At 42.7% G+C, this 13,624-nt stretch overlaps 1 protein-coding gene across 2 annotated transcripts in view; it reads right to left on the bottom strand.

The window, feature by feature from the left end:
- FERMT1 (fermitin family member 1) overlaps nucleotides 1-13,624 on the bottom strand; it is a 213,159-nt gene that overhangs the window by 104,941 nt on the left and 94,594 nt on the right. For both annotated transcript variants that reach the window (XM_029593498.1, XM_029593499.1), the window contains 2 exons: nucleotides 11,660-11,893; nucleotides 2,098-2,238 (listed from right to left, as the gene is read on the bottom strand). In XM_029593498.1, coding sequence (XP_029449358.1) covers nucleotides 2,098-2,238; nucleotides 11,660-11,893 — 375 coding nt within the window. The remainder of the gene's footprint in view (nucleotides 1-2,097; nucleotides 2,239-11,659; nucleotides 11,894-13,624) is intronic.

Genomic DNA, 13,624 nt, shown 5'->3' on the forward strand with positions numbered 1-13,624 from the left:
CTTGCACATGGATGGCTGACTTTAAACAGGCCCTTAAATAGGGCAGCCTGAATGATGTCATCAACAGGGGCTGTGGAGGCTTTTCTGCTGCAATCCCTTTAAATTCTCAGAAGTGTCACGTGCGTGCATCTAGAGACAGCACTGTGTGCGAGGATTGGCTTTGGAGGCACAGCTGAGCAGGGTAGCCTGCCATGTATTGCCTTGGGGCCTTCCCTGGCATCAGGACTCTTCCGGATGGACTCGGGGAGGAAGGTAAGGGTGGGGGTCTGCGGCCCTGTTCTGTGGACTGCCGAACACAACAACCCCTTGATGACATCACCACCCTCAGCCCTATAAAAGGGCCCTGCAGATGTCCCTACCTTGCCTGAGCAATGGGTCTTCTGCATCCTGTGTGTAGCATGTGTTGCTTTCTTGCGTTCCTGATTTCCACCTCCGGTGTTGCTTCCAGCCCAGCCTTGCCTCCTCTCTCCAGTCCAGATCTGCCTCGTCTCTTCAGCCTGCCCAGCCTCATCTTATCCAGTGCGTTTTGTCTTCCACCTTTCCTGCTGTACCGGTCCTACTTCTTGCCTGCTTGATTTCCCCTATAGACTAACTTTTGGATTTGACCTCTGCTTGGGTACTGACAATTCTTGCTTGTTGTGTGCCTCTGACCCATGCCTGTACATTGATCTTTCTTGTTTGTCTCCTGCCTTTGACCCTTGCCTGGACACTGACCACTCTCGTTTGCCACCTGCCTCCTTCTTTTGCCTGGCTCTGGATCACCACCTACGCCATTTCCATAGACTCTTGCCTAAGTCCTGCTGGCCCCTTGAACCCAAAGGCTCAACCCGCGGGGAAAGGGGTTAGTATAGGTGGAGCCCTAGTCCAGTCTCTCTCTAGCGTAGCTCCGCCAGCTGTTGGTGAGGGCCTGGGGGGTTCAATCTCACCACAGCAGCAATCTACAGCTCATTATATGTAAGGGTCTACACTCATTACATTGGCTGTGACTGGAATAATGTCCAGAAGAGACCCAGAAAAGATGGAAAACCCTAAGGGCTTTGAAAGTAATTTCCCTTCCCCCTTCCCCGGGGTGGGAATGTTTCGGTAAGTATGGGAACCGCTATGGCCCAAGGCCCTCCTAATGAGCCTTTGTGCCTGAGTCCAGATTTGGGGCAGGGGCTACACTACAACTGGCCATTAAATCATGTTAACATCCAGTTTTAATTCTGGGTGTTATATCCAGGAAAACTCCATATTAAATGTCCAGTCTATTAAAGGGCAGCAGACCCATAGATTTGTGCCAGATGATGCCAATATGTTACCACCAGCAATAATGCGCCTGCATTACTACCATCAGTAACGCATTGTTGTTAGTATCTGGGAATTAACTCAAGGCCCAATGTGGGCAGCGATGAGCTCTGAACCCCCCCCCCCTCCCTGAGTGACAGAAAAAGAACCCCCTGCGGTTTCCCTCCCCTCCTCCCTGGTTGGACCTTTCCACCTGCTCTGTCCAAAAGTGACAATGAGGGGAGCCTCCTGCTCTTCTGGTTCTACCCCACAAAATGGCGCTGGATGACCTCCTTGAGAATTTAACTGCAGTAACGTTTGGCTACACGAATAACAAGATAATGATTACTGAGGTCATTATCATGCTAATTTAATATTTTGCTGATGTGGGTGTGTGACTTTCCACCTCCCCAGTTACAGATGAGGTACTGGCTGAGCCCTGCGAGAGTGCTGTACTAAATAGTGCTATGTTTAATGTGTGCGGTAAACACATTTGCTGCACAGTGCACACACTACATGCGTTGAGGGTTTAGTACATAGGCACCAAAGGATGTAATTCATGTACATCTCCAGTATTTTTATTGGATCCCCTTTAAATTAGATCAAGATGTTTTTATGCTTGAGGCTAATTTCCTTCAACTCTTTTTCCTTAAGCCCGCCCTTGTATTTTCTTCAGATTTGAGATGTGCAGTGAGAAGGTTTGGTCAGGGGTCCGTTCCCTTTGATCATGGAATTGGTAGATGCCTGTTAGAAAACAGGGACTGAGGTGGGGTTTTTTTGCCTTTGATTCAGAGAAAACAGAACCCATTAAAACCGTTTCCTGTTTCTTACCCAGTGATCCTGATATCATCGGAGAACTGTCCAAATTCAAGACATCCTCAATGACTAGGTCTTTGTTTTCCTTCTTTTTTTTCTTTTTCACAGAATCTTCTGAGGGCTTTAACAGCGAAACTTCTTCTGACCGCCTAATATCTGCACCAACATTTAAAACAGGGAATGAAGTTAAGTAATAGAGTAAACGGAAACAGCCTCGACAGTAGGGATATGCACGGAGAAAAATTAGGTTTGGTTCATTTTTTCGGTTCTTTAGCCATTTCAATTTATTTCGGTACTCAGGTTAATTCATTGATTTGATTACGTTGTTTAATTTGTTTAAAGTCATTAGGGGAAGCAATGCATCCACTAACACTGGAGTTTTCGCTCCAGCTTTAATGAAACTTGCCAGCAGACATTAACAGCAGAGGAAAGAGCCAGGGCCAGGGCTGCCTGTTTTGCTGCCCTGTGCAAATGTTTTCTGTGCGGCCCTCTAACCCTTGCCCTATGGATGCTAATGCAGCCACTCATGGGCTTCTCTTTTTTTTCTCTTAAGAATGACTGTCTGAACATCGTTTACAGGCATGGTGAGGTCAGAGTAAGGCGACCTGATTTCTGGTTTGCAAATCTTGGACTTTTCTTCCCTTTAGTGGGCAAGCAGTTCATTTGCGGGGGAGGGATGGTTATCTGGTGGACTGTCCCCATGAAAATTGTAATAATCTATTCTCAAAATGTACCTAAAAGCGTGTTCTTTGGAAACCACTAAATATTTCAACTCCAATAAAAGAGCCTCAGGGCTGGCAGGTATGTCCTACATACAAGGGGATTCATTATGCACCAGAAAAATTAAAATCAGTCAACATCTAGCTGTAGTAAATTCTACAAATAAATCAATAAAGATTAAGTGACAAAAAAACCACCCCAATGTAAAATTCTGTGTAGGAGACATGTCCCAGTCAGAGACTTTGAACTGGGTCCCAGGATGTTTTACACTGAAGAGTATTTACATTCTGTAACAAATAATAAAAGAGTTTCCAACCTTTGGTGCCTCCGGCTTGTTTTTCCAATTCAGTGTACCTTTTTTTTCATTTTCTGGTCTTATCTCTGTCCCTTTTTTGTTTTCTTTCTCTGATGCCCTTTTTTCTGTCTCTTCCACTCTTTTTTTCAGAATGGGTACTTTAATACTTTCTCTTCCTCCTTTTTCTTTCTGCTGTCTTCTGCTTCTTTCCTTTCTTCCTCTTTGTCTCATCTTCCTGTATGTCTTTCCCCATTCCTCCTCCATTCTGTCCCCTTCCTCCTATGCTCCCTCTTCTATTCCTCTTTTCCTTCCTCCATAATTGTCTTCCTGGTTTCCCCATCCCCCAACAATATGGCTCCTCTCCTCCCTCTTCATCCACCAGCTTCCTTTCCATCTCCTCATGTTTTTCTCCCTCACCCTCCACCCTATCCAGGGTACTCTCTCTTCTTTTCCCTAGCCCCCACTCCTCCATCCCTCATCCTTTCTCTCCTTCTCTCTACATCTCTTCCCTTCCTCCTCTCTTTCTCCTCTTTCTTCCCCCCATCTCAACCCATCATGACCCTTCACACTCCATTCATTTCCCCATATATGTGTGTATGATATAAAATCAGCTGTACGCACTTACATATATGCCGAATTTTATATGGACACATGCAGGTGCGTGCAACGCCGGCTCTACTGCATAAGCAGGAGGGGGGGATTTTATTAGATAAGCGCGCTGATGCAATAGCCCTTTTTCCCAGTTCGCTCCCAGTTAATGGAGTGGATTCCCTAAACCCCCTATTATTGATCCTCCCTTTTATCCTTTTAACCCCAACCCTGCTGACTCGCTTATTTTTTTTAATTTTAATACTTACACACTGTCCATAGCAGAAGTAAAGTTACATGGTAGGGGACCCTGGTCTGTGCTTGTGCTCATAAATACTCGTGCACACATTTCAAGGTAACTTCCCGGAATGCCCTTGTCCTCTCATGCTCTTCCCAGACCACACCCATGCCCCGCCCCTTTTAAAAACCTTTTGATTTGTGAGGGTACTGGGAGGTACATGCGAACTCGCACGTTTTTAAAATCCGTGTGGTGCGCACCAGCCCAACACGCACGTATCTCCCGATTTTGGATGCATTTAGAGCTTTTAAAATCAACCTTTATGTTGGTACCCGAGGCAATTGCAAAGTGACTTACCTAAGGTCACAAGGAGCACAGTAGGATTTGAACCCTGGCTTTCCTGGTTTGTAGAATGCTGCTCTAACTACTAGACTACTCTTCTAAATCTAAATCATTTTATAAGCTTTTACTTAACTCTGAACTTTGAAGCAAGGTGCTTTAAAACCTCTGTTTTTTCTTCCTGAGATACAACATAGGAATGATTGAAAAAATAGTGATTGCTTATTATTTCACTTTCACCTAAAGAATTTGATGAAATCATGGCATGCAGCTTCCAGCTTGGATATGCTGGTTGAAAAAGTGATTTAAGAAGCTTGTCCTTCTCTGTCCTTGTCCCATCCTTAATTGGCTCTATGCTGTCTGGCAGTTTGAGGTAAAACCAAAATGCATTATTTTGCTTCTCCATAAACTTTAATGGTACAAACTAAATGAACCAAGAAAGGTTCAGGATTTTATTTTGGAGCCTCATTATTTTGGTTTGGTTGCAACAAACTGAACCAAGAATCAACTCATTCATTATGTTTTCCCATTCAGATTCAAATGAATGAATATACCTTCTCTGCAACTATCACTACTATCAGCTCTTGCTATATGTTCAGAACTGAATTTTCAAGGGAATAGAACTTGACTTTTTACATGTTTGGTGAAATATTTCTTTTTTCTTTCTCTCTGTATATACATAGACATATGCAAACATATACAAACTTGCAAATGGAGCTGCGCCTCTTTACTAAAATCTTTTTTTTTTGCCATCTGGGGGGTATTTTTGCATTTTTTATACCACCCTAGTGGTAGCCCATGCCCATTTTTGGGATGGGATTTCTCTCTATATATTCTTTGGTGAGCATGCTCAGAGTCATAAGGCGGTGATATTGTAGAGGGTTGAAGGTTAGGAGAGACTGAGGAGTGTATTAGGAGTTTTGGAGCTGTTGTATTTTTGGTAGGCCTCACAGGAAACATTTGAAGAATAGGAACGTTTGTGGTGAAATTTTTTTGGAGAGATTTTGTTATTTTTGACTACTTCCTGCTCAGAGAGCCATTTTTTCCCCTTCTGGTAGGGCTAGATGTTTTGGGTAGTTTCCTCCTGCGACCAGAAATCAGCAGGGAAGAGACTAAGAGAGAGAGATGTTGTATATCCAATTTTGAAGCAAGGAGTTTTTTCATCTTTTGCATTTTCTCTCATTGTTTATGATCATGAAAGAAGAGAGTTTTCTTACCCTCTACGCAGAAAGAGTATTGGGCATTGATTCAGACCAAAGGATTTGGGATAAAAAGTTCTATGGACTAAGAAACTATAGCCTTGGGAGTGATTATCTTTCTGCTGTTTATGATGTTTGCAATATTAGTCTGGATTTTGTTTTTCAAGATAAAGTAAATTTTTTGTTATTTTTGTTAAACACCGTTACTTGGCTCCCTGCTGCATTATTGGATGCCTCCTATACTACTTGACTCATCTATAGAGAGTACCAGAGGGGCAGTACCTGTTCAGTGAATGAACTTAGTGATCATATTGAGTATCTCCACCTTGCACCAAGGACCAGAGAGATTATACCACCTCCCCACTGTGGAAACTGGCATCCAGGAGCTACAGGAGTGGAAGATTGACTGAGAGGCCGATGTAATAATTGTGCACTGAAAGCAGGCACTGAACCATCAGTGCCCACTTTCTTAATGTACTCCCAGGTGTCCCTCCTGGGGGTGGCATGCAATATTTAAATTAGGGGTCACGTTATCAAGTGCCTCCTTGATAATGGGATCCCGCGAGTGTAGGCTGTCCACCAGTTACGAAAACAGACGCCGAATTTATCGGCGTCGGTTTTTCTAAATGGCGGACAGCCAGGCGTTCAAGAAACAAATGCTTGTCAACTGAGCGTCCTTTTCCTGCACCTGACTGCCGGAGCTTTTTTAAAAAACTTTTTAAAAATTGTTTTTAGATAGATTTCTTCCTCCTACTTAATATCGCAATGATATTAAGTAGGAGGATGTACAGAAAAGCAGTTTTTTCTGCTTTTCTGTACTACTTTTAAGAGCACTCAGCAATTAACGCCTGCTTCAGGCAGGCGTTAATTTCTGAGCGCAAAAATGTGCATCTTAGATGCACATTTTTTTTTGCATGCGAAGTGAACAACTAATAGCCTCATTCACATGCATTTGCATATGATGAGCACTATTAGTTTCATTCCGCGTTGGACATGCGTTGTGGAGGCGCTAATACACTTATTGCATAAGGGGATTACCTAGTGTCTATACAACTCGCATCCAACTGTGGGTTATACAGTGCCCTCGCCTGAGCACACTGTATTGCATCGGCCTCTGAGTGAGTTAGAAGTCAGGGACACAAGTAGCTTCCTGAGAACTATATGGCCTCTTATATCAGTCCATTCAGCGGTGAGGCAAGTTACATACTCACAACAATCTATTATATATATGTTTAAAATAGTATTCTGTCTATGCTTTGAAATATATACAGAAAAACTAGTCACTTCTTGTTTAAATGTGACTGAAAAGTATGTAAATATTTAGCATTATATGTTTTTGTAAGTGCAATAAGCTACATAGCAAGAAAGGAAAATTTACAAATGAACATGTTCCATAGTCTTTTCTCATTAAACATATATTTATGCACTTCATTGAAAAATAAAATGATTTATGAATTAAATCTATTCATTTTAAATACAAATGCTTTAGGCTAAAAAATAATTAATAAAGGAAGATAATTTATGGTGAGAGAATAAATGAATGCAGCCAGATATAAAAAATGCAATTAAGGTATTTCACCATTGTGACTAAATACATGAGATTTTCTTAGCCATTAGCAAATAAGCTCTCTGCTCATTTGAAATTTGAAAGGAAACAATGGGGTCTTTTTTACTATACCATGGTATTTTTGCCTCCAGTAAAATACCATGGGAAAATTCCACAACATATCCTGCTAACTCACATAGGATGTTCAGCAGCAGGGCTATGCTGCTGAATATACCCATGAACATTGTCACTTAGCAGGCTAAGGTTAGACCTTATAATATCGCCATTTACCTGGCTATGTTAACCAACTAGGTAGCGCCACTCTGATACGCCCACCTGCCACCCACTAGATATCAATGTTATCAATTATCTGGGGACCAATGACCTTGCTAGAAATAGTTTCCTTGAAGCACAGAAAGAATGTTGCCTCTTCAGAAGTATTATCTGTTCATGGAAAGGAGAGGGAAAGACTCTGCCACATATATAACTTCAATTTTCATCTCAAAAACTGGTGAAAAGAAAGTGGTTTTGCATATATTGGAGACTGGGGGTGTGTATGGAGCAAAAGAAGATTATATGATAAGGATGGTCTACATTTGTCCTTGGGAAGAAAGAGGATGCTAAGCAAGAAATTCAGATCATACATTATTAGGCATTTAGAAGGTGGGAGTGGCAGGAGGTGGCCAATAAAATCATGTCACCCACATGTGATACAGAAAATGGGAGGTAAAAATAAAAAAATCAATCAGCTCAAAAAAAGCAGAAAAGGTGACTAGGAAGAGCAGCAAACCAAGGGAGAAAAGTTGGAAAGCTAGGACCACAAATGCTCGTAGCCTGGGCAGTAAACTCCCAGACCTGCAGCTCTAATGGTGGAGGCAGACTTGGTTCACCGGGTCTCATGAGAGGCATACGGCCATCCCAGGCTATAACGTATTAAGAAAGGACAGAGAGGATAGGAAAGGGGCAGGAGTTAGCTCTTTATGTCAAAAACAATATCCAAACAATTGAAATGCAAGGGACATGGGATAGGGAATAAGCATTATGGGCTGTCCTACAGGTGGTCTACAGGTTTACAGATCGCCAATTCAGACAGAAGAGCTGAACATAGATCTGGTCGAAGACATCCAAAAGGTGGGAAAGAAGGGAGAAATGTTACTCGTTGGAAATTTTAAACTACCAGATGTGATTTGGAGTATCCCTTCTGCAGAATCTACAAGTAGAGAGAGTGCAGATGTCCTTCAAGTGGCAATGCTCAAACAAATGGTAATGGAACCCTTGAGCGAGGGTGTGATACTTTACCTAGTGCATACAAATGGGGATAATATCTCTAATGTCCATGTAGGTGCCCACCTGAGGACCAGTGATCATCAGACGGTATGGTTTGATATTGCAAATAAAATTCAGAGAAGTCACATGAAGACCTGAGTTTCAAATTTCAAAAATATGGGCATTGTCAAAATGGAGATGTTCCTGAATGTAGTTCCTCTACATCTAACACCAGATGCTTATTTAACTTGCTTCATATGGCAAAGCAGGGGGACCTTTCTGGGCTTCTAGTATCCCTAGATGCTGAAAAGGCCTTTGATAGGCTGTCTTGGATGTTTCTGTATAGGGGTTGAGAGAGGTTGGGATACCTGATTGGTTTGTTAAGGTCCTGTTCGAGAAACCAAGTGCACGAATTTTAATTAATGGGTCTTTGACCTCTTTCTTCTCCATTAGAAGGTGGTCGAGGCAGGGATGCCTGCTTTCCCCCTCTTCTTTATGATTTTGACATAGAGTCCCTTGCTGCGGTGATTTGATATTCTGTGGGTGTTAAGGGAATTCACTTGGGTGATCGAGAACATAAATATTACTGTATGTGAACAATGCCCTGTTTTATTTACTGGAACTTGAACTCTTGGGGCCCTACTTTGATGGACATCTTCTCCAGCTATGAGCTTATTTGGGATACAAATTAAATTTTGACAAAGTAGAGATCTATCCTTTTGGGGGGAATGATCTCCTTGCCAGCTTATTTATGTGAGTTCTGAGTGATGCGTTGGGGGTTTAGCATATGTGGCTGGACTTTTGGTCAGCCACTAATTGACCCTAGTTTCTAGTCTTAGGATTTTTATCAGCTTAATTGGAGACAGCATTCCTGCATAGGCCCTCACCCAGAGGCTGCCTATGGATAATGATCTCCCAGGCCACAAGGGGGGGAGAGGGGTGTGAGCCCTTGTGATAGTGTGGCAGCATAGATTTGATTTCAAGGGAGAAGGAATGTTTTTTTCAGTGTGCTCTCCAAGTTAGACCCTCATCTTAGCACAGAGAGGGAGAGATGCTGCCCTGCCAGATCCCAAGAAGTGGACTGGAGGGAAAAGAGAGAAGCAGAAGGATTTATGCCATTTTCTCACAGTTTTGGCTGGAGCCTTTTGGAAAGCAGAGTCCCCTGCTCAGTGGATCAGGAGGGAGCTGTGTGCCTCTTTGCTCAGTCCAAGAGGAGGCCGCAGTGACCATTCAGAGAGAAGAGAAGTGTTGTGATCAGAGATTTAGGTTTTCACCAAGAGGGGAAAGAAGCTGCTTTCTGCCATCCTTCCTTGCTCTGAGCTGGAAGTTGTAAGGACTGCTTTCAGTAGAAGGCCTTTCCACCTGGAAGACTGCATCTGTCTTTTGAAGAGGAGTCAGAGGGAGAAAAGAGGAGAAGGACATCTGGAGACCCCCAACAGACCTGTCAGGGTGGAGTTTGGGATTCTTTGTGAACCTCAAGTACTGAGTAGGGTATCCATCACGGTTAGGACATCCCCAGCCCACTTGGGACACTTATCATTCCCTGACCTGGAGGATAAGCCAGTTTTAAGCCCCTGCCTGAAGGGTCACATCCACAGAGTTAGAGATCATTTAAAACCTGGCGCATGTAAATCTAAGAACCCTGGATGTAACTGGACATTTTAGTTGTTGCATCTCTTGATTATTTTGAACACAATCAAAGTAAACTTTAAGTTAAACACCCATCTAGAGAGTCCAGCCTGGTTTGTAAGTCTACCTGTCCTGAAGAGCAAGGGTAACACACACCTATGGAATACAACACAACCCTACTTGGGCCAAGAAGGTTTTCTTTCACCCCCACTGAAAGGACCTGCCCTTTGGGAAGAGGCTGAGGAACTAGCCACGGTTAATAAATTCTTCCATGGCCCTTTAGGATATAGGCCATCCACCAAGAAAGGATTACGCATATATATATTCTTTTCACCATTATGCATTCTTGAACTTCCGGTTGTAATTTGGCAACAAGAATGCGTAATGGCAAGAAGAGTAAATATATGAAACGGAAAACATAACGTCAAGTGATGAAGTTAAAATGATGTTCCCCTGATGCAGACTTCTGAAACACAGTCTCAGGTCAGGGAGTGGATTCTGTCATGAGGCTTAAAGATAAGTTGATTTTAATTGCTAAGAAAAATCTTAAAAAATAGACACTGGCCTATGCTCAATTGTAAGGCAATGAAGGTGATAAGATAGCGGGAGTGCCTAGTATGAGGCCACAACAGATGGTCACTATTAACATTAGAAGGAATTAAGTGTGCTCATATGCTAATTTTTATGCATGTAACATTTTAAAATTCACTCTTTGTAACAGTGGAATTTTATATTTCCCAATCTGCATGAGCGTTTCACTCAGTCTCTCACTCTCTTTCCTCCTAGGCCATTTTATTTCTCCCATCCTATCTGTCTCAGTAGAAGTCTTTAGCTTTTAGCTTTTTAGCCAACCTGTCCCTCTCTTTCCTTTGCTAAGATTTCTTCTCTTTTCCAAGACTGCATTCTTTCCCTTTTTAATATCTCTTCTTGTATCTTTCCCCTTCTCCTTTTTACCCATTTCTACCCCTTTTCCCAAAGGTGCATCATTTGCCTCTTCTCTCGATTTGCCTGCAGTCACTTACCTTTGCTCTATTTTTTGTTCATGAATCTGAATGGCCAAGAGAGAAGTCATGCTTTGAGATTGCTCATTCCTGGTTGTGGCTCCATCCTCCCTGCCATCATCCTTCCCTACCAACAGACCTGCATGAATGTATATGCAAATTGAACTGTAATGTTCACCAAGGGATAGATTTTAAAAGGGTGTGCACGCGTCCATGTGCGCGCCGCTATTTTATAACATGCGCACGTCGGCATGCGTATCTTATAAAATACAATTCCTGTGCGCACATGTGCTCCAGATTTTAATGTCTACGCATGCATATGCGGGCGGGTCCTCCGCACATGGGGGTGTGTGTGTGTTTCAATTACTCGCGGCGATGCGATCAGGCTTTTTCCAGTTCCCTACCCCCCTACCTAACCTTCCTCCCTTTTTCCCTTTCTACCCCGACCCCTAAATCTACCCTAGCTAACCCCTTTTTTTTTGTTTTTTAACTTACCTGCTCTGATGAGTAGAAGTAAGTTAGGTGTGCCGTGCGCTTCCCGGGACAGATTCTAATGGCACTTTCCTGGCCCACTTCCCGCCCCGCCCCCCAGCCTACCCATCTCTTCTGGCCCGGCACTTCTGCATGTATCGGGGTTCCTCCCGTGACTGGGCCTTTTTGAAAATGCGGCAGTGCGCGCAGGGCCCAACCATGCACCTAACTCCCGAACTTTACGTGCGCAGGGCTTTTAAAATTCAGGCTTTAGATTTTACTTACTTAAGTATTTGCAGATCTCTGTAACTGCCTTGAAGACAACAGACGAAAAGCTAACCTTCAGCCTCACAGTTTTCATGTTTGGCAAACGAAGACGTAATAACTTGTGCTGAGTTGTAAAGAGTAACTTGGCATCAGCCTGAACTCCATATTTATCCAATGTCCAGTGGGTTTTTAGAAGCCAACAATTTTTTTGTTCCCACCAAAGAGCATAGTCTGACCAATCCTGAGACATTTCTATGAGAAAAAAACAACAATAAAATAACAGCAGTTATAGGACAATCACACAGATTTTGCTTTGTGAAACGAAGTGTAAAACTGATCAAGGCTAGAATAAACTTGTTTAATAAAAATATTCTAAGCATTATGAGGCCTATATTTCAAAAGCTTAGATGTCTAATTGTAAGAATTAAGCACCTATAATTTTGAATTAAAAAATTTGATCTGAGCTCCTAAATTTAGCTGCCTCAAAAGTGGTTATGGCCAAGGGCGAGATCAGGTCAGGGGAAGGAAGTTAGGAACCTCATACTAATTTTCACTGCTAACTGCCTAACTTGGGCCGCCAAATCTAGACACAGCCAGAGCAGCCCTAAATCTGGCTGCCCATATCCTCCTTCTTTCACACACCATTGAAAAGTTCATAAGATCATAAGAAATTGCCGTACTAGGTCAGACCAAGGGTCCATCAAGCATCCCGTTTCCAACCATGGCCAATCCAGGCTACAAGTACCTGGCAAGTACCCAAACTCTAAGTAGATCCCATGTTACTGATGCCAGTAATAGCAGTGGCTATTCTCTAAGTCAACTTGATTAATAGCAGTTAATGGACTTCTCCTCCAAGAACTTATCCAAACCTTTTTTAAACCCAGTTACACTAACTGCATTAACCACATCCTCTGGCAACAAATTCCAGAGCTTGTGTGTTGAGTGAAAACAAATTTTCTCCAATTAGTTTTAAATGTGCTACTTGCTATCTTCATAGAGTGCTCCCTAGTCCTTCTATTATCCGAAAGAGTAAACAACCGATTCACATTTACCCGTTCTAGACCTCTCATGATTTTAAAGACCTTTATTGAATCCCCTCTCAGCCATCTCTTCTCCAAGCTCAATTATGCATTGAGTGAAAAAGAAACTTGTGTCCTGATATAGCACATTCCCATGGTTATCCTTCTTCCACCAGGTCTCTGAGATGCCAATTATGACTGTCTCATCATTCACCGCTATACATTCTAACTCTCCCACCTTACTTCTTAGACATATGGCTTTGGCATGCAGACATTTCAAAGTGCGTTTTTTTGTTTCTATTAACCTTCCTTTCAGGGAGTAGAAGATCTAAGACACAGCCCCACAGTTTCCTGTGGGAGATACTAGAAAATTCTGAAGCACATTGGCATTTATTCTTATCTTTTACATTATAATATAAAAATACAAATAGTTAAGCTCGTCCAAGGACAGGGAAGTTGAGAGGAGTTAATAGTTTTGGTTGCAGAAATGAAATCCAGGAAAAGGTTCTCCTAGGGCAGGGGATGTGGACCCCTGTCTGTGTGGCGCCTCATGTTTTTGTGTTGTTTATTGGCATTGTAAAATAGTAATAAGGCTAACCACGCACTGGGACATCCCATGAAATCTAGCATGCTGCTCAATGTCCTTCCTGCCATATGTGGATAACTCGCTTCTGCCCTAGATTACCACATGCACTACAACTGAGGGCCATGGCCAGAGTCCCCGGTCTCCTGTAGCAGAGTTTTCAAGATTCTGCGGCAAGAGTTAGCAAATTCTGTGGCAGATTCTTCAAAATGCTGTGGCATTAATATGGAAAATCTGCATAATGTTGCATTCCTGGGTGCAATTCAATTTGCTTCTTTATTAAAGGAAAAGGGATCTTAATGATTGGCAGTTGGGAGGATGGAGGGGAGGAGTCTGGAAATGGGGGGAGTAGGCATCTTGGGAGGGGAATGAAGAACGGAT

This window comes from Rhinatrema bivittatum, chromosome 3 (genome assembly GCF_901001135.1).
Source record: "Rhinatrema bivittatum chromosome 3, aRhiBiv1.1, whole genome shotgun sequence".
In the NCBI taxonomy this organism is placed as follows: domain Eukaryota; kingdom Metazoa; phylum Chordata; class Amphibia; order Gymnophiona; family Rhinatrematidae; genus Rhinatrema; species Rhinatrema bivittatum.